We start from the raw sequence: 20,835 nt of genomic DNA, 5'->3' as shown, positions 1-20,835 counted from the left end.
ACTCAATAACTAACTCATGGAATATACTGATAGTAGGCTGTTCTTTTTTTAATGCAGGAAGGATTCTGCGAGGTGGTGAGAGCCATGCCTGTCTGTACAATGCCAGTGAGCGAGAGGGATCTCAGGTGTCTAGGTTAAAACCGTGATCCCATATAGTGCATTCTCCATATGCTTGTCTACCCTAAAGGGTTGTTAGAGAACCACCAACTGTATAAATAAAAGCCTTGACAATTACCTATGATTCCCATCTTTAACTGTTGAAAGCTTTGGATGCTCATTCATTTCTGCAACTAGCCGAATATTTTTATTCAATTTTTTGAGCAAACCAAGTAGGCAGCAAACTGAAGGATTTTGTTTGTTGTTTTGATTTGGCTGATATGTCTTGTTCACAATTTGCAGTTGCTTGTTACTTTGGTAAAAGGAAGCAAGGTTCAGTGTTTTGGCTCTGTGCAGTCCATAGGTGTGGATTATGATGTTTGTAGCCAATATGTGCAACCATGTAAACACGCTCACCTCACACAAGGATACCTCAGCTATCCACTTGAAGCCAGTCTTCCTCTCCCCAACATGTAACATTTATGAAGGAGAAATGTTATAAAATTCAGCTAAGATTCTATAATAACTACCTGGAATCATCTTAGGATGTTGCAAAATGCTGAAAAGTTTATTTAATCGCAGTAGCAACAAGCTTCATTTGACGATGGTTTAAGTAACTAGATTTTTAATATTAACCTCTGAGCGTTTATAAGGAAGAATTGAAGAAGAATGTATTATTTTAAAGTCTACAATATTAACTTGGCAATTTTTCCAGCCTTTCAGGATTGAGCATGTAGGCTGATTTTACTCCCCATTGCTGGTAACACATCCTCTCTTATAACAGGAGCAGTGACAACACTTCAAGAACTTTATACTTTTGTGGGATTAACAGATGTTGCTTTTCTAACTTTCTACAACAGCTGGCATTTATGTGAGCTGTCTCTAGGAGTCATGTATTTTCCTTTTGGGTGATTTCTTTAATAGAAACAACCATGTAGCTGACACAACAAATTTAGCACAAAGGAAATTGCGACCCACAGAGTCCAGCGGGGAAGCTGAACCTGGGCTGCAGGGGGTACCCAGAGCTTCCAGGGACTTGCTGGTTTTCTCTACTGTTGTGATAGAGAAATTGTCTTTCAGGGAACGGGAATTTAGTTGCAGTGCTATGCAACAAGACCTCTATACCCTGTTCCTTCCTATGAAGAGAGTTCCAGCTGAGTGGTTAATTTAGATGCCAAAAGCCTGGGTGAAATTCTCTCTGGTTTTGTTTCAAGTATGTCAGGATTCCCACTAGTGCAATGCAAAATTTAAACGCACAAATTTGTACGTACAAATAATGAATGTGGATTTGAAGTTTCTGCTCTAAGTGTTGAGCAATGCCTTTTTTTTTTTTTTGTAGTGCAAATGTTAGCCTGTGTTTTGCTCTTGTTTCTCCCCGGTTCACATAAACAACTTGGATCCTTTCTGTTCCTGTGCAAGTGAAACTTTCATTAAAATAGAGACTAGTTTTCTTTAGCTTTTTTTTTTTTTTTCCTGCTTAGGAAAGGAATAAATTCACTCTACATCTTGCGTTTGTGGTTACTCTTAAATTGGAAAATGCATAATTTTAGTAAAGTTTGTGACATGACTTGCTTTTTGATCCCTTATTTTCTGTAAGAATTGCTGCTGTTAGTCAGCTTAGGCCAAGAGCACTGAGTCCACCATTTCTTCTGAAAACATTACTGCAGGTGGGCTACTCGTACAGGATTCTTATAGTCCCCAACTGGCTTTGGGAATTCAGCTAGTATTAATTGGTTACAGATGCTTATTTTATTTTGAGATCACTTGATCTGTGACCTAATTTTTACGTAAGGGAGCTCTAGTAGCAGTAAACCAGCTCGCTCCCTAAGGTACATAATGTTGGCCAGCTTGCTTACATGGCTTCAGATTCTTTCAAGTCCTTATCTGCATTGTGGCAGGCAAGGTCACAAAGGTTTAACACAGGGTGCAGTAAGGGATTTGGGGCCATTTCACATCTTTTCCTTCTCTCTGGTATGACTGGATATCTGGAATGATTGCCCTGCAGCCTTTTCTGCATCCTCTGCTTTCTTAGGTTGGAATGCAACACTTGATTCTTGAACCTCTAACTGATTTTCTGTAGAATCAACCTAGAGATGACTTGCACTGTGTATGAGAGAGAGAGAGAGAGAGAGAGAGAAAACAGGTGTAAATTTTCTAATGCTTTCCTATGAATATCCAAACTGCTAAAATAAGAAAATCACCAGCAATGCCTTCATACAAGTACTGACTTTTTGAAGCTGCAAACCAATGGCTGCTAATTGAAAATCTCTAGGCAATACCACGAAGATGAAATTGGTGTATTAGCTAAAAATACAATGTTGTCACTCCATAAGGAATTAAGTACTTGATCTGTATCATGATTAAATTAAGTGCAAAGCAGTTCTGAGGTTGTTCGTTACCACTGAACATGACAAACGAGTCCTTCAAAATTCTTTTGCTCAATAATTGCAATTCTCTTTCCCCTCCTAGGAAATTTTAAGCCATTCTTTTTCTTTTAAGTTTGCTCAGGCACCCAAAAACAGTAAAGAGTTGATGTGCTTGTAATGGTCATTTGTACATAAAGGTGTAATTATTTATTTTCTCATTTGTACCATATCAAGGCTTTGTACAATGTTTTAAGTTTTGTTTTCAAATTATTTTGTATTTTATTTTTATAAACTGGTTATAAATAAAATATTCATTCAGCATGCAAAACCTCAATCCTTGACTGTGTTTGTACGGTGACTTTGCTGTTCAAAGTATACTGTATGAAACTGATTTTTTTTTCAGTTGTTTTTTGTTGTTGTACATTAGATGGAGAAAAACTTTGTTTTCTGTAGTAAGAAAGCAAAAAGCAAGTGTTGGTACTACTGCAAAAGAAGCTGATGCTCATACTGCAAGAGTGATTGGGTCAATGGGAGTTCTACTGTTTAGTATATTGATGTATTGTGTAATAAGTAACATTAGGAACAACTCAACCCTCCACCTTAAATATCTCCTTCTCTGTTTTCTCTTGTTCTTTGTTTATTCTCTCAGCATTCACCCAAACAACAAATGCCATGGCAGATCAGATCAATTTAGTAATATGATATGGTGGATCCTAGCCTTGTTTGTGTAGCAAGCAAGCTATGCTTATGGATTCTTAAACAGGCTAAATTATAATTTCTTCTTTAGCCAGAGGCCACTGTAATAAGTTTATTTGTCCAGCTGTCTGGACATTCACACCAAGCTTTTACAGCCTCTTGTAAAGTCTCATTCTCTGTGCAGTACAATTTAGCTGCAGATAGCAAAAAAGTTACTGAAGTTATTGAATCTGGACAGTTTGTGCTATGTGTGGAGATGCAGTATTAACCAGTTGCTCTAGTTCCCTCCAAGATCCTTTCATTCCTCTTTCTAGAAAAACGAGATAAAAGTACAGTGTCATCACAGTTATATATTTGCAGTCTACATGCATGCTTGTCTTAGTCCTTGTGTGCTGTGGAAAACACTGCTTGCTTGTTGCACAGCAGAACAAGGTTACTAGGGAGGTCTAGAAGAATTGGAGAAAGTTCCTGGATCTCTTTCTTGGCATTGCCACTGTTATGACCTGTATGTGAAGCAAATTAAAGGGCAGCTCTGTCCTTGTTCTGTTAAGAGCAGCCAGAAAAGTACTGTTGTTCTTCTGGAGGGTGTGTGCTCTTTGTGTTCCCAGTGAAGCCACCATTTGATAACAGAAAAAGCACACAAAGAAACAGAAAGCCAGCTGTATTAATTGGAAGTTGAAAATAAAAAACATACATGCTCTGTACTGGAGGTGAGATAGATATCTCAGTATCTTAAGTCATCTAGAACATTTCAATGAACAATTGGATGTTGTGTTGAGGGACATGGTTTAGTGGGAGCTATTGGTCATAGGTGAATGGTTGGACTGGATGATCTTTTAGGTCTTTTCCAACCTTGGTGATTCTATGGTAAGTAGTGATCATAACCAAGATGGGAGAGTGGTCTCGAATTGGCTTCAACATACCTAGGCTGTACAGTTGACAGACTGAAGAAGATCCAAGGCTGGAACAAAAGAAACAGCACAGGAGATCAGTGCTGAGCTCTCATTTCTGAAGCACCTTTTGTGTTGTTTTTTTTTGCCATCTGCACAACCACAGGAGACACAGCCCACTGGCTCTGCTCTTGAAATCTTGCAGCACTTCTCTGCACCTGGACTATAGCCTGCTCTCATGTAAACATAAACGTGAGACAGCTGTGTAGCACACACAAGCTAGCTTTCCCTAGAAAGGCTGGAGTAAATGAAATTCAGGAATCAACAACTGAAGAAAGAACTGAAATACAGAAAGAACATTGGGCAGGAAAGAACTGGCCGCTGCACCCTGGACGAGCTCAAACAGCTGCCCAAAAAGACCAGGTAAACTTGACTCATTTTTTCTAACCCAACCTGGGATATCACAACTGTATTAAGAGGCTGCTTTGTGTATGAGAACAGAAATGAAGGGTACCAGAAAACACTGCTTGACAGATCCCATCTGTGCTGAGGAGTAGAAATATAAATGCTTCTAAGAAGCTAACTCTATCCTGGTTTTGATGCCAGCAGTTTATGAGTAAGGTAGTGGTAGCTGTCATTCACACCATCTCCTTTTATAAGGGAAACAAGGAGCTAAGAACCTCCTCCAGAGCAACGCCCTTGTGCTGATTCCATGTGGTGGCTGCAATTGAACTGCACCTGGCTCAGCGTTAGGATTTGTCACCCTCTTCCACTGTTTTTGTTTGTTTTTGTTGGTTTTGTTTTGTTTTTAGATAGTTCTTTAAGGCCTCTTTAAGAAATTTGTTTCCATTCTTGGCTCAGCAGTGCCTCAGAAGAAACCTGTTAAAACCCAGCTATCCTGAGCTCAAACAGACTCCTGCACAGGCTTGCTTTGAGGTAACTATTCTAATGGTGTATGACTGGCGATAGGGGCATTCCTTGCATTATCCCCTCCTGCTCGCAGCTACTGTTAGCACTCAGATTTATAACATTTCAATACAAACAGCCATAATTCCACCCTAGAGTTTAAAGAAATTAGTCCTGTATTTTTGTGTAGCATAGTGCTCTATCAAAGTTGACCATAAAAATGATATGCCTTGCCTGATGTTTACATGTTCTTACGCTGCTAAAAGTTCTTGCAACAGAAACATCTGTATCTCTCTGATAGGCAAAGATAAAAGCATCTCTTCATAGGCTATGCAAGAGCATTTTGCTATCCAGAATCAGCCTCTGTAATTTATTTAACAGCGAGTCTAAGTTCTACTTCATGTAAAAGAACGCAGAAACATTTTTTGTTCTTAGTATTTCAAGTGACGTGATACCAACTCCAAAATAAGAAGATAGAGCTTGTTTATAAGCCATAAGAAAGGTTATTCCATATCAAAACCAGGCATCACTCATCAGTTACTGGTTTTGCTCTATGTCTCTATTTTAATAATATGACAATAAATAGCCTGCTCTGCTAGTGAAGTAAAACAAAATGCCTCTGAGAGGGTGCATTTGGCAAGCTGGGAATGAACAGCAGCCAAATGGAGCGATGCTGTATGAATTTAGAGAAGCACATTCAGCAGCAGCAGCTCAATCCTAAAACCTCAGGGAGGCAGGTGTATCCGACCCTTCCTGCCATACCTTCCTTGCACAGCTGAGACTTAGAAAAACAAAACCCCAAACCAACAGCAAACAAGCAAACAGCCCTGATGTTATAAGTATTAGAAAAAGCAACTACTTAAAAGCACCAGCTCATTTTGCCATTCCTTTAATTAAAAAAAACAAACAAACACCTAAGCAACCTGTGTAAGTCAGCTCCTGCTGGTCAGTAACCATAACGTTACTTTTGCACCCAAATTTCATGCCTTTTATTTTCCAAAAGGTCACATTAAACAAAGGAGAATACAGACAAGAGTCTTAGTCAAAATAAATCTGTTTTGTTTTTAAGAGAGTAAGAGGATAAAGAGAACAGCAGAAAAACATTAGCCAGTTGAAACTGAATTAACAGAACTGGTATTTAGTGTTTAATGCCACCTCCTATAGAGAAATGTTTCCCACTGGGAAAAATGTGGGGGGCGAGTCCACTTTGCTCCTTCAAGTCACAGGCTGGAGCAGAACAAACAACAGCACCTAACACAACAGTCACTGTACATATATTCAAGTTTTACATGTCTGCAAAGCAGAAGTAGTAGCAGCCATTTGGATGTTCTTTCTTAATGGTTCTCAGGGGGGGCCTGGGGAACTCCGAAGGACCTGGTTCCTGGGATGTAGAGCTGGAACTGCAGCTGCTGCTCCTGCTGCTGCCCCCAGCCATCTGCACCTGGCCTCTGTCCTCAGTGGGGGAAACCTGGGGAGAGCCTGGGCTCAGGTACCCGGCTGTGGTCTGTGTAGAGGCGGTGGTGTACGTAGTTGGGCCAGTGTTGTTTTTTACGTAGACGTTTTTGATAGCAACAAGTGTATGCGCCATGATGCTGAGGCTGTTACTCAGATCCTGCATGCCTTGCTGCAGCAGCCGAAGGTTGTGGTTGACGCTGTCAAAGCCAGACTGGATCACCTGCATCTGGGTCTGCTGAATCTGCACTAGGTCTGCTTCAGTTATTCCAACTGGGTCTGCCTGGGATCTGCCTTTTGATTTGGCTTTTACCTTCCCTGAGGAAGCACCACCCGATGTCCCCAGATAAGGCAGCTGCTCCTGGCTAGGTGGGACCACTGCCATGTCCTCAGAGCTTTCCTCCGGCTCTACCACTTTCACCACTATCTCTTCTTTTAGGTTCATCTTCTCAAGACCAGGTTGATGAGATGGGCCAGGATCATCATTAAACCCTAGAAACGAGGTGAGAGGAAAAGCAGAGGACAGTCAGTGAGGAACTTCACAGTCAGTCAGGTGTGTTTTTACCCCTCAGCGCACTCATCAGCCCTTGAACCGAGACCCCACCACAGCAGCTTGTGCTGCACTTTCTGGTGCTTTTAGAACACACATCACCCCTATACGGGGGGAAGAAAACCCTAAAGATCCATTTATTGAATAGCTGTTTATTGTAATCCCCGTACTGTCCCCACTGCGGACGCTAAGCCGCAGGTCCCCAAAGACACATTTACTGTGCGTTGCGTCTGTGCACGGCAACGCCGATTGCAGGGAGTCCCTGGGTACTGCAGCTGCTGTTTCAGCGCATTGACGCCCCCTCTCTCTGGGACACAAAACCGTACGTAGTCACAGCACTCGGGGCAGCCTAGGATTGCGTGTTGGCATTTTATTTTTGCAATTGCAAGCACGGAATCTACAAAGGTGGACAGGAGGGGCTGCCTTAGCGCCGCCGGGACGGGAGGTTCGCTGCCATGTACTGTCACGGGCCGCCGGCGGTGCCCCGCACTCACCCATCTCCCCCACGGCGGCGCCGGGCAGCTCCAGCGTGTCGATGCCGCCCACGATGGGCACGGCCTCGGCGTGCAGCAGGGAGCCGTAGGCGCGGGGGGGCAGGTGGTGATGGTGGTGGTGGCGGCGGGCGGGCGCGGCGCCGGGCGGCAGCTCGTCGGGGGCCAGGAGGAGACCGAGGCCGAGGGCGGCGTTGGGGCCCGGCGGCCCGCCGCCCTGAGACAGGCGGCACAGCTTGCTACGGTCGCGGCGCTTCAGGTCCCGCCAGCGCTTCTTCAGGTCCTCCACGTCGCGGGGGCAGGCGGCCACCGGGTTCACCTTGTGCCGGATCAGCTCCCACACCTTCCGCTTCTGGCCCGGGGAGGCGCGGCCCGGCCCCGCCGCGAACAGCAGCCGCTCGTGCTTCAGCACCTGCTCGATCAGCACCTCCGTCTCCGCCTCGTTAAAATTGGCCTTGCGCCGCTTGGGCGAGTCCTCGGCCATCCTCCGCCGCCGGGGGGCCGGGGGGGGGGGGCGGCGGCGGACCGCGCCTCCGGTGGGCTCGCCGTGGAGAGGGGCGGAGGGGGCGCGCCGCCGCCCCTTCCCCCGGCCCGGCCCGCGGGCGCCGCCGCCGCCGCTAGGCCGGGCCCCGCGCCCCGCCGGGGAAGGGAACACCGCGCATGAGAGGAAAGGACGAGCCAGGCCGGCGCAGGCGCCCCGTGCCCCGCGTGTTGACACGGGGAGGGGGCCCGGCCCCGGGCCCGGCCCGAGCCCGCCCCGCCCCCGCCCGCCCCCTCCCCGCCGGGATTCCCCGCCGTCCCGCCCCGCCCGGCCCCGCCGCGGGTTGTGCGCCTGCTCGGCGGCCGCGGCCGAGGCGCCCGGGAATGGCGGCGGTTTTGGAGCTGCTGCTGAGCGAGGAGCTGCCGCTGGGCGCCGTGCTGCGATGGCTGCGGCGCGACCCGGGGCAGCGCCCGGCAGAGGTAACGCGGCACCGCCACGCTCTGGGCGGGCAACGCGGCCGAGCGGGAAACTTGGAGCGCGGGGGAGGCCCGTGGGGGAACGGGGCGGCCCGTGGGGGCAGAGCTCCGCCGAGCGGGACGTGGGAAGGCGGGGCCGGGGCCGCAGGACCGCTACTGCCCGCCGGGCCATAGGGCGGAGGTGGAATGGCGGAATGGCGGCGAGAGCGGCGCGGAGCGCGGGGTCCCGACGTATCGGTGGGGAAGCGGCGCCGTGAGTCCGCACGGCCGGCACGGGTACAGCCAGACAGCGGGGATGGCGCCGGGTCTCAATGCGCGTCGGGAGCTTCTCGTGTCCCTGTGTGCACGCTGTGCTGTGCCCAGACCTGTTGCTGGTCCGAGCAGACGGAGCTCTGTAACGCACCGTGTGCCGAGCATTGGGGTTCCCGTGGTTGTACAAATCTTTATAACCACGCGTTGACCAGGAGTGCTTATGCCGAAGTGATACTCGCAGAACAAGATCTATAGATGAAGCATTTTCAGCCCGAGTTCCTTAGAACGCCTCTAAGATCGGAACTTACTGCTGTCACCTCAAACTTCTGTCGGAAGGAGGGAGCAGCGTCCCCGGCGTGCAGCACTTCATAACCTACGGGCGGCAGGCACGGGCCTGCAGTTGACACGCAATTGGAGGCGCTGACCGCTCCGAGCTGCAGGCTGTGGGCTGGGCACATGCGGGGGTTCGCCTTGCCGGGCCCTGCAGGTGGTGTGTGCGGTGAGAAGGCCAGCAGGCAGGGAGCTGGTGGCATGCAGCAGGGCTGTGCACCTGTGTTAATTCGCACAGTGAGAGAGGAGTAAAGATGTGCTGTGCTCTGAAAGGTTTGAGGAGCTGACTGGCTACACGTGCAGACTGTAAGCTGTCTCTTCTCTAAACACAGATTAGAAACCAAAGAATGGTAGAGTACATCTTGCCCTGGCTTTCATGAGGCAATTTGTGCAGCTGGCCCTGGTCTGCACAAATTAGCCTGCTAATTCTGCCCTGTACCAAGGCTGTGCCAGCCTCAGGCTTCACTAAGGAGATGTGGTGCTGTCATGCTTATTTTCATGTTACTAAGGAGCAGACTGCTTCCTGTGAGCGCTGCTTCTACTGTTGTTGAAGTGGCACAGAGTACCATGGAGAGGAAACAGGGATGTGTATGTTGTTAGGAACAAAACACGCTTTTCCTAGCGTACAAAGCTTTGAGCTGTGCACGGGGTATGAAGTCTGTCTCGTGTTACCCTGGGAAGATCATCACCTGTTTGGGTTTGTAATGTATTGATTCTATGAGTGTCTTTTTAATTGTCTGTGGGGTCTCAAGTGAGAGGAAATATTTAATTGAAGTCATCTGATATTTAGCACTGCAGGACTCAAAGTACTTCAACACTTGTTCTCATAGCACCCCTCTGTGGACGTAGGTGGCATTTGTGGATAAGTAGGGTATGGGGAAGTTGTAGGCTTTAGTTTTTCACGTTCGAATTAGCTGCTTGAATATCTGTGCCCTACTTTGAAACATTGGACGCAGAGGTGCCAGTTGCTCCAGGCTCTTGCTGGCCGCAGCTCCAGTGTCACTGCTGTTTCCAGGGGACAGCTCTGCTGCTTCTCAGCTGGAGGCCAAAGTGAATGACTCCACTGGGAATCTGCTGCCAAAATGACTGTGTGGAGGCTGGCTTTCGGGCTTATGACTTGTGCTGAGGTCAGTTGGGTTGTATTGGCCTACTTTGACATACCGTGTTGTTTTTTATTGTGTATTGCAATACTAGATGAGTCTAGACAAGTGAAAAGAAAGAATGAGGAAACAATTTTATATTAAAGCTTTGTCCTCTTTTTTGTAGGAGAACCACATCCACGACAAGCTGGTATCACTCAGTTTGCTTCAGAAAGATTTTGTGCCTTTTCTGCTGAATTTCTTAAGAGAGCAGACCAGCCAGATACTGACTAATGGACCCTCCACTCCTGCTAAAACTCCCAATTCCAAGGCCCACAGGAGCCAAAGGACGGGACCAGAAAGGAGAGCAGGCCATGCAACTAGCAGCCGAGTGCAGCTCTTTTCCCAAAGGACTTCAGTGACCTCCTGTGCCACAGACACCAGCTTTTCTCCTGCTGCTGCATCCAGCAGCTCCTCTTCCTTTTCTGAGTCAAACCTGTCGAGCCCTTGCAGTGACTTCCCCAGCTTGGTGTCCAGTAGCAGCCCGAGCTTTGGGTACAGCCCTGTGCTCACCCACAGTGAGAAGCGCTCGGCTCAGAAGGCCAACCTGGGGAGCTTCCTCACTGCTGCACCAGAGGCCTTGCCAGCAAGGCGGGGCAGGAGAAAGGGCGGCAGCTCTGTCAGTGCCTCTGGCCGGCAGGTTGCTCGGGATCTGGGGCGGTCTGTGGCCGAAGAGGAAGATGGAAAGAGTGAAAGTGCATCGTGGAGTGGAGGGAGAAGGAAGCGGATTGAAGTGCCTCTTGTTACTGCTAGATCCCCTCCCAGCCAGCTAAACCTTAACAACCTAGAGGAGTTCCCACCCATGGGTACTGCCTCTGGCTGGACAAAGTAAGAGTGTGTCTGCCTCGCTGTCTTATTTGGATCGCGCTGCATGTTGCTGTTCCATGACTGGCTCATTCTATTGTGCACTTCCAGATACAAAAAAAGCTGTCACAGACAATACTGTGGGGCTGACTTCTCATTCTCCTTGGCCAAAACAGCCTTGTAACTGCTGCCGCACAGGGGAATATTGCTATTACGGGCAGTCAGCTTCCGACCCTCTGTGCCCCTTGTGTTGTGCCTGCAGCTTGCCGGTGCACAGGCCAGCTGCTGTAAAGCTGAACGCATCTTTGTCCTTCTATTTGCTAACAAGTCAGCATTATCTAAGCTCCTCATGTTTCTTGCTTAACACAATAGCAATTGCTGATCAAGTGCAGCCCTGGAAGGCTCTTCAGCTTTACTGATGCAAGGAAAAAAGCTTTTGGGTTGATGTTCTGTGAATTCTGGTTACAAATATCAGTGTGTAGCTTCATTTGTGTCGTGTGGTTGTGGACAAATAGCTGGATGGTTCTCATACTCACTTTGCTCTTCAGCAGGCTCAACTCTCCCTGATGACACTGCCTTTGCTTTGGGGCAACTGTTTGTCTTGTGGTTGCCTCACTCTACTCTCTTTGATTTTTTCACTCTTTAAAACTTTTGTTAGCAAATATAATACTTTCATGTCAGGCTGTTTGCTCTGTAAGCCAGGCACTGGCCTTAGAAAGGGTCACTTTCTAGTTGGACAAGTAAAATTCCAGCAGAAAACTGATAGTCTCTGTATCTGTTTGGGAGATGCCTCTGACTGCACTACAGAGCCTCTTCCTGAAGGTCCAGCCTAGCTAACTTATGCGGGAAGAATAGGTTCCCCTAAACTTTAATGATAACACGTTACTGGGATATGGTGGTGGCTTGTTTATTAGTGGCTGCGTTAGAAACTGCTGGTGAGTTGATTTCATGCAAAAATAATTAATCTGCTGTCCTTTTAAACCATTGTTGTTTGGAGGAGCTGCTTGTCAGTCTGTCAGTGTTCTGTGCACTGTTGATAATTACACATGTAGGCAGCAAGGGGCAGCAGGCTGTTTTTTGCTGTCCGTAGCTCCTTGAGTACTGACAGTACCTACAGACAAAGTTTAGAAGTTCACAGTGCTGACTCGATACCTGTTTTATTTTAGCATTAGGTTCTTTTGGAAGAGTTTAACGCGTATCGGTCTTGAGATTTAATTTCTAATGTTGTTTTGGTGACTCCAATGAAATCCTTTCTCACTCTTTCAGCAAAAGCAAGCCATCAAGGCGCATCAACCCAACTCCTGTGAGTGCTGAACGCCCTCTTTCAAAGCCAAAGATGTGCTTCACTTCAACGCCTGTCAGCCAGCCTCCAGCTGCTCGATTTTCGGCTGGGTCAAGCCCTGAGGCCTTTAACATTGTACAGGAGGGAAACCCAACTTCTGTGTTAAGCAGCAGCCTTCAAGAGGAGAGGGAGATGCTGAAGAAAGAACGGTACAGTCTGAACAGGGTGTTGAATGGCTTGTATTGATTTTTAGTTCTCTTGTCTGAAGGTGGTATTGACAGCAGAGTGGAAATGACCAAAAGAATATCTAAAACAGATGCTTAAACTGTAATTTGTCTAAAACATTAATGCATTTAGCTCATGCTTGTAATTTTAAAAGTGTACTAACTCTGGAATGACAGCACTCATTTTGTCTTCAGGAATCTTTACAGCTTTCTTACTGTTGCTTTTTCATGGGTTTGCACGTGTGGCTGTCTCCTGTCCAGCTTTTCATAGGTTGTAGAGGTGAATTGTGTTGGTTTAAACGGGTGTAATTAGGCAGTATCTGAAGACTTCATCTGTCATGAAAGGCATTGTTGAGTTTGAAGAAAGTGAGTTAACAGTGCACATGTGGGGGGAAAATGTCAGTGGAATTTAGGCAAACTAACACAAACTTACAGTTCACCGGGACCAGAATAGACTGGAACAGACCCACCAGCTTCTCACAAATTCCCTTTTGTACAGGGTCTGTACCAGAACCGGTCAGGATTCAGACCTACCTTTGTACACTTCAATGAAGCATGTATTCCAGTCTGAATTCCACTTGCAGTGTTCTGGTAATCTGTATAAACTAAACTAGGTGAAATAGCAGTACGTGGGCTGGACTGGACCCATGAGGTGATCTCATCTAGCCCATCGTCCTTTCAATAAAAAGGTTAGTGCTTGGGGCTAGGAGCTGCTGCTGTGTCCTTAGTAGCAATGGGAAGTGAGCAGCAAAGATAAGACAGTCTCCAGCCAACTGGGTTTCTTTTTTGAGCAGTGGCTCAAAGGGATAAATTCATGCTGAAGATGACAACACTGAGGCAGAAATGAAGCTGAGTGTAACTGTGTTGTTGGAGTCTCACTGTGGTAGTTTTAAGAAGTGCTTAGCATGATTTTTTTTTTCAGTTCTAATTGATCAAGTGCTTATGTTCATTGCAAGGCAGATGTTAGTAGACAACCTTTCTGCTTCCATTTTGGGACTGATTTATTATTCATTTGTGTTATGTTATTTGCTGTTCAGGGTTAGGCCAGCAAAAGAGTTCTTGGCTGTGATAAAAAATGTTTGTGTCTTCCCCATAGCCTTTCAAGTGGCTTTTAATGATTTTACTCGAGACAATTTGGTCATAAGTGGATGTGATGTTCCCGACCTGGATGTTTCACTGGGATGTTAAATGGTCATTTCATATTGCTGTTAGTGTCTTTTCTCTTGCTTCTCATGTGTCTTATGTATGCTCTTGCATTTTGGGTGACCTCGGGCATTTTTTAGGCAATACCAGTGTATTTAACTGAGTAGTTGTTATTCATTCAGATTTCATCAATTTAAGTAGTTTGTCTCTTCTGTTGCTCAACTTGTAGTTAAAGGATTTCATCAGTTGTTGCATTGCCTTTCCACATACTCATATTGATTCTTCTCAGGGCATCGTTTACTTGTAAATATAGCTGTGAGTCTGGAGCCGAACTTCATTATCATAGACTTTTCAGTGTCTAGCTGTCAGAAATTACATAGACAATATTATTTTTTTAAGGACAGGTTCAGTATGTTTAACAAATACCAGATTACATGAGAAGAAACAATAATGCAAGTGGCCAAAGTGACAGGCTGCATCATCAGAGAAGGAATTTGAATGTGGTTCTTTAGCACTGCCATGCAAAAAGCTGGTTTAGACAGTAGAAACAATGTGGTTAGTTACTGCAGGACTTCCTTCATGCTGTGCTGGCAGGGAAAGGTTTCTTCTGGCCACATGGTTGCTGTGTGTCATTAAAGCCGTCCGGTATGTTTCTGCTCTTGAATTTCAGATGCAAGTTGCTGCACCAGGCATCTTCTGCAGGGATATCTCCTGATCCTGGGACTCCTACTAAGCCCGCTTACACCCGCAGTGCTAGCCTTCCTGCTGAAAGCCATCTGGTGACCTGCGCAGATCCTGCAAAGGTTTCCTGCAAGAAACAGTTGGAGTGTCTGGCACAGCTCTACTCATCATGTATAGCAGGTGACAACTGAGATGTGAGATTGACCCTTCTGTGAGCTCTGAGCTTATATATGCAGTGTGAGGAGAAGGCAGATAACAAGTAGAAGTTCTGGCGTAGTTGCTGCGTATAGATAACTCCTAAAAGAATAAGCAATGCCATCTCAGTTATTAAAATGAACAGTTTTTACATAAAAATATAGGGAAGTAGATGAACGTGTTGCAGTACTTTGACCTGTAGGAGGCTGCAGTTGCATGGTCCTATCTGGTGAGGTAAATTTGAACAACAAAACCCTTCCCTCACACGTATTTGCATGTTGATATATGCTGTGGCTGTGTGTGGGGAGTGAGTTCTTTACAGACTTTGTAGAACAGTTGTCTGTCTTTTTGCCTTCAATCATTAAAACAGGTTAAATCACAATATTCATCTCTCATATCACATTTTTTCTCTTGCAGAAAACCTGGTACCAAATATTTTCCTGGAGCTTTTTTTTGTTCTGCAACTGTTAACATCTAAAGGAACTTCTGCTTCAGAGGAAGAAGAGAGTGACCTTGAAGTCAATGAAGGAAGTAAAGGTAAGCAGTAGAATTGAGTGGAAAGGGTGTCCTTCCATGAATGATGATAATGTGATGTAGATAAGTTGCCTGTAGCCTAAAGGTTAGTATTCAATACCTTAAAAGCACAGTGGGACTCATCTGAGATGCTGACAAAAGCCATGTGTGTATGGGAAGTATTTCTTTAGCATGATAGATCAGGGTTTCTAGATTGTGTTTGAATCTACTTTTCTACTGTTGTGTGTGAGTACCTACGACATCTTGCTAAAACAAACTTGCAGAGAGAAGAGCAGATATGTTATGTCTCTTCTCCGTTGGTTCTTACAGATCAAAAGTGTTGTTGTCTTGCTGTGTGTTTCTTAAAAGTTGGGTCTCAGGTGTGGGCACATAGGGCCTGCTAATATAGGTAAATAATTGTTACATTTGACTTTTTGGCAAAGTTGTACTTACTCTTGATACAGTCAGTAGTTTGATATAGGTATGAAAAGCAGAGAGTGGCTTTAAGATGAGACTTCCCTTCAGAAAACTATTTGTTTAACTTTAGTTTTGCTTCTTAGGACTGAGCTTAGGAACATAAGGTGATCAGCAGCAGCAGCTGATTGGTGCTTGCAGTTGGTCTGCTTGCTGTTTGGCTCTGCTTACTGTTGGCCAAAAAGCTGAGAAGGAATCTTTTCTGTCCCATAGAGTGTTAAACAATTTAGTAGCCGTTAGTATCAGAGAGATGGGGATTTTTCTTGTGCCAGGGGATAGGAACTTCTGGATACTGGTCTGGAAGATCATTTTATTCTTTGGATATGGCAGTTCCTTCTTTCCTCCAGACCGTATTATCGATTGCTTAGCTTATAAATTGTGTTAGGTGCTGTTGTCAGATGTTTCTTTTTTTCCCATTAGATGCATCAGGGAGACAGCACTTCCGAAGCGTGCACAATTGCGTTTACTTCGCTGTTCAAGTCTTGGATTATCAATATGAGTGAGTTGAGGTGCTTTTTTTTTTTTTTTATTTCCTCAGCTTGTTTGTGTGATGAAGCAAGTGTGCTTAGATCTTAGAGCTTTACTAATTCCAGGCATGGAGATATTAACTTTCCCTCAAAATACACTTAAATTTGGCTTAAATTTGAATGGCTGTGAATTTTCTCTGTGCTGGTCTTCAGTGTGATTTTGTAAGAAATGGGAAGGTCATGAGAAGAATGCAATAAGAAAAAATGCCCCTGCAGATGTCAGTGAGATTTGATCCTGGGTGACTGGGTCTTATAACTCTTTACTTGGTGGCTTCTTAAGAATGACATAAACGTTTCTTTGGGTCTGATCATGCTGTCATTTGTGTCTGTGGGTTTTATGGATGTTGTCTTGGCAGAATTATTTCCCATTTAGAAAAGGGGACTCTGAAGTTCTTGGCTGAAAATGAACGGATTGCATGTTTTTCTCCCACCCTGCACGAGAGACTCAAGCAGGCATATGAAAACAGCACAGCCAAGGTAAATATTGGCAGACCTCAACTGAATGCTGTCTTATACCTCTGTGGTGATGGCGTTTTATTTATGTTGGCCTTAATGTTAACTCTCATTCCTTCTTCTGTGAGTCTCTTTGTCATGTCTTCTTTGGGAACTGTTTGAAAGTTGTTTTTTAATTGTTGGGTTTTTGTTTTTTCTCATTGAGTGAATGAATTGCATAATGCCATGACTGTTAGTTGTGAATTGCTACTGGTTGCCCCAGTGTTGTGGACCTTAGCTGGTGACTTCGACAGAGCCAAGTTTTGCTTTTGATGTTTGTGTCTAATCAACATGAATCCCAGAAAAATGGCCGTCTGGTTGCTGAATTGTAGTGTAGGTGGGGAGAAGTGAATTTGTTTCATTGCTACGGACTTCTTTGAGGCAAACAAAGCTTGCAGTCTGGAAAAATGAGTTTCCTGATCAGATCATCTAAGTCAGGGAACTGAAGCTTGATGATAGGAATGCATTTATTTTCTCTTTAGTTTCATGCATCCCATTGCATTTGCCAAGGAAAGTACAGTGTGCTTCCTGAGACTAAGGCACATTAATAACCGATCAGTTTTGCTAAAGTTAAAGACGAGGCTTTTTTGTTACTTGAAGGCATGTACTGTCTGAATAGAAGAATACAGAAATTGCCAGGTTCTGTCCTCCTGCAATCTCAGAAGCCCTGTGTTGAAGATATGCTTTGGCTGTCTGCAGATCATTCTTTCCATTAGTGTGAATACTAATTGCAATTTGTTGATTGCAATTAAAAAAAGTAAGTTTTTTTCCCAGAGATAAGAAGCTTGCATTCATAACGAGTGACTCTTGTCTCTGTGGTGTAATGTAGGCTTTGCAGCCATTGGTGTTTACTGGCAGTTAGCAACTGGGAAATGACTAGAGTCTGAACAACTCAATTAGTGACACCTGCTTTCACCGTCACCTCTCTCCACTGCTTATTCTGGGTTTCAGATTGTTGGATAAATTACACTTGCATTTGCCTAATTGTTGATTTATGTTTTCAACAGGTTTCTCTGCTGCTGCCATGCTCTGTGCAGTCTGTTTCTTTCCAGCCAGAAACCGACAATCGCTCTAACTTTCCCAGCGACAGAGCATTTCACATATTTAAGAAACAAAGGTAAGATTGTTTTACTGTTAGTATATGGCTCACAAGATATTATCTGATCATGGCTGTGAACAAAAGATATCAAGAATGTCCCATTTATGCTACGTACTGTAGATTTTCACTCTAATTAAGAAAAGTCTTTGTCCGTGCTGACTGCAGGAGCTAAGTGTGTAATGACTTTAGAGAAGAATAGCCTAATTCTTCAGGAGTTTTTGAGGATTCTGGTAAATGCCAGTGCAGTGTGGCACCTTACATAGGTTGCTTCTGCATACATATCTGGTATGCTTTGTATTCTTCCTGCTGCCTTCCACGCTTGCAGCAACTGAGTGAGGAGAGAATGGCAAGTTGTCTTGGTCATTTTTTTCTCCTCATAGGTGTTATTTTGTGTAGCCTGTTTCTCAGTCTTCAGTATGTCTGGTAAATGGGTGGTTTGGTCATTCTGTCTGAGCTTAGGCATAACAAGCTTAAGTGCTTGCTGTTCAGAGGCATGGAAGATGGAAACTTTAGAGTTTTGCGGAAGTATCAGAATGTGGAGATGCTTGAATTACTTAATCTGAGTTAGAGACTCACTGGGTAGTTTAGAAGCAATTGAATGCTTGGGTGTTGCTACTTCAAATTTTGAAGAGAAGGAATTCACATCCTTAAATGTCTTTGTTCACAGGGATATCTTTTATGAACTGCTGCGTGAATGGGAGGATAACCATGAAAAACCCGGTTGGGACTTTGAAAGAGTTCTGGGCAGCAAGATCAGGTAGGAGTCTTCTGTAACTCAATCTAGAACATCAGTTTAGCTTTAGTGTAGCTATGTTACTGGTGCAACATACCAGATTCAGCATCCTAATTTCTATGTTCTTTCTAATGGTCTGAGCTGTAAGGGGCTGTGCTTCTTGGCAGGTAGTGTCTGTGCAAAGTTGCTTCTGTATTTAAAATTTTGAACTATCCTCTTAAAGAAACATAAAGGCATAAGTGGTGGTGGCATAATGCGGTTAGTCTTGGTGTAACTCTTACCGTGTTCCCTGTCACAGAAAGAGTTACTCTCAAAACGTTGTGGTCTGAATGCATTTTTGTGCATAGTTCATGTTTCCAGTGCCCCACTCCTTTTAAGCACGTATGTATTATATGTACAGAAACTTTTATCTCTTGCAGGTATTTCAGAGGGTTATGGTGTCTTGGCTCTGAAAACAAGACTAGTTTGTTTCTTCATATGGAAAGCAAATGGTTTTATTTATTTAGTGTTTAATCAAAATACAGTATTTATATAAAGAAACCATTATGTTTTTGAAAGCAGTTGCCTTGTGGGTTTCTGCGTTAATCTTAACCACCAGCCTACTGAAGTTACATGGAGCAAAACAAGGCTGAGGTTTAACTGAGGCTCATTCATCCCCTTTTGACATCAGAACTACTGCTTTTTTACTGTTTTCTTGCTTTCATCTTCGTGAACTCTCAGCTCACTGCACAGGGAGAAATAGGAGATAAATGTGTACTTTTTCTTCCTAAATAAAGGCATTATTACAGGAAAAGAAAAAGATTCTTTTGTGTCTAAAGCTGTGTTTGCTCTGCAGACACTAAGGGAGAATCAAGGGAGAATTTTTGTTTCCATGATCAGCAGATGGGGCTTGTGCAGCCTGGTTGCAATTGGCTCCGTTTTCCAGTGGCCTTTGAAAACTGAAGATCAATTTCTTAAAAGCTGTTAGTTTGTGATTTTGGTGTAATTTGAAGTTAAAACACTTTTTTTTTTTGTACCACAAAGATCTAGTCAGCATTTTGTGAGGTTTTCCTTCACAGGGCCATGATGGCTCACCTGTCTGCAACCTGCAACCACAGCCATTTTGCCAGGCTCTTTCAGAAGCAGCTCACCCAGGTAAGAACAATTAATTTTTAGAAATGATGACAGTACGTTTTGATGTGTATGAAATGCAGAGGTTCTCAGTTCTATTAGCAACATTAGTATGCTACCTCTAGAGAGTCTCATGTTCTTCTGTGTAACAGCCAAACAGGCTCTTTTTGGTACAGTACTGTTGTTTTAGTTTGCAGGAGTTTTTTTGACCAGTAGCTGAAGGAATGAAAGAAGAAAGGATGCTCTTGACCATAGTATAATTTCTAGCTCTTTGCTCTCTATAGGTGGCTGGCTAATTGGTAGGTTCCTTTTGGATAGCAGAATAGGCACAAAAAAACCCCTCATGCATTATGTGAAAGGTGTGAGCTATTGCAATATTGAAAATTTCTCATGTCCAATCCAAATTTGCATCAGTGTTCTGACAGGTGAGGACTGTGCGAGTGATGGATGGTCCTCCACACATACAAATGTTGGCTGCTAGATGTGCCTGAGTTAGTTGTGTGTTATCAGAATTATTATGTGTATTATCGTTTCTCAGAATCTCTAGGCTGTTTATGGCCACGGTGGGTAGCATGTTTTGACAGGAGGTAAAGAGATTTTTCTTTATGTGCTGACTGAATAGTCTATGCTTGACTTCCTTCTAAAACAAAATCTCCTGAAGTAGGAACAATGCATAAAGGAGGAGACAAAATGAAACAGTGTTTGATTAGGAGTTTTCTACTTGTTTTTTCTCTCTCTTAAAGATGTGTAAAGATCCTATTGGTGGTGGTGTGAGTTGGGGAGACACCCCAGACCAGGATGTCCTTAATATGTTGGGTCCTGATAATCTGAGCCGTCTTAAGAGGCTGCAGGAAAGATTTGTAGTTCCTCAGAGCATCAGGGGACCTTGTCCACCTCCTTCATTCCCAGGGTGCCAGCAGTTCTTCAGAGACTTCATCCTCAGCGCAGGAAGGTCAGCTGGTTACTTTTTCTACAGCAAATCATGGGGTGTGTGGGGAAAACTGTGTTGCTGTTGCAGCAGAAGTGTTCAGAGGACTTGGGGCATAGTGTAACCTAAGTAGAACATATCTGACTATTTTAAAGCTGCATAGCATCACACTTAATGTCCTTGGCCAGTGAGCACATTAACAGGCAGGTTCTGTTTGAGGCATGGAGTGCATTTCTGCACTGCGTTAGGCTGGATGGTAATTACTGAACCATAACATCTTGTCACAGACTACCTGTATTTCCCAGTGCCGAGAAGTACAGACATGTATAGCAAGGGCACTGGCTTGTCCAAACATTTCTTGTGCAGCAGTGTATGGAGCAAAGGGGTTAGAGGATGAAATCAGTTTTGTGTTTTTTTTGAATGAGTTTTTCCCAGTCCAGAGCATAGGTGAGTTGACATACATGGCAAATCTGAATGTAAGTTCATTTACTTTATAGCTTCCTGC

General features: G+C 44.6%; 2 protein-coding genes across 8 annotated transcripts in view; one reads left to right on the top strand and one right to left on the bottom strand.

Moving 5' to 3' along the window:
* Positions 1-1,399: 1,399 nt before the first annotated feature.
* Positions 1,400-7,951, bottom strand: LOC107314900 (myb-related transcription factor, partner of profilin-like). The gene is made up of 2 exons (XM_015864702.2): positions 7,451-7,951; positions 1,400-6,898 (listed from the first exon to the last, which is right to left on the bottom strand). The coding sequence occupies exons 1-2, from the start codon at positions 7,929-7,931 to the stop codon at positions 6,240-6,242; spliced, it is 1,140 nt and encodes a 379-aa protein (XP_015720188.1). The 5' UTR covers positions 7,932-7,951; the 3' UTR covers positions 1,400-6,239.
* A 305-nt stretch (positions 7,952-8,256) lies between these two features.
* CDAN1 (codanin 1) overlaps positions 8,257-20,835 on the top strand; it is a 53,407-nt gene continuing 40,828 nt past the window's right edge. For 6 of the 7 annotated variants that reach the window (XM_032445059.1, XM_015864683.2, XM_032445058.1 and 3 more), the window contains exons 1-11: positions 8,257-8,407; positions 10,253-10,953; positions 12,196-12,420; positions 14,249-14,439; positions 14,872-14,991; positions 15,862-15,940; positions 16,325-16,445; positions 17,468-17,577; positions 18,227-18,316; positions 19,351-19,426; positions 20,146-20,354. In XM_032445059.1, coding sequence (XP_032300950.1) covers positions 8,312-8,407; positions 10,253-10,953; positions 12,196-12,420; positions 14,249-14,439; positions 14,872-14,991; positions 15,862-15,940; positions 16,325-16,445; positions 17,468-17,577; positions 18,227-18,316; positions 19,351-19,426; positions 20,146-20,354 — 2,018 coding nt within the window. In that variant the 5' untranslated portion in view covers positions 8,257-8,311. Of the gene's footprint in view, positions 8,408-8,557; positions 8,681-10,252; positions 10,954-12,195; positions 12,421-14,248; positions 14,440-14,871; positions 14,992-15,861; positions 15,941-16,324; positions 16,446-17,467; positions 17,578-18,226; positions 18,317-19,350; positions 19,427-20,145; positions 20,355-20,835 lie in introns of those variants that run through there. The other variant, XM_032445060.1, reaches the window with a different exon arrangement.

This window comes from Coturnix japonica, chromosome 5 (genome assembly GCF_001577835.2).
Source record: "Coturnix japonica isolate 7356 chromosome 5, Coturnix japonica 2.1, whole genome shotgun sequence".
Lineage (NCBI taxonomy): Eukaryota > Metazoa > Chordata > Aves > Galliformes > Phasianidae > Coturnix > Coturnix japonica.
The sequence above is the reverse complement of the archived record's forward strand: the minus strand, read 5'-3'. Positions and strand labels throughout refer to the sequence as shown.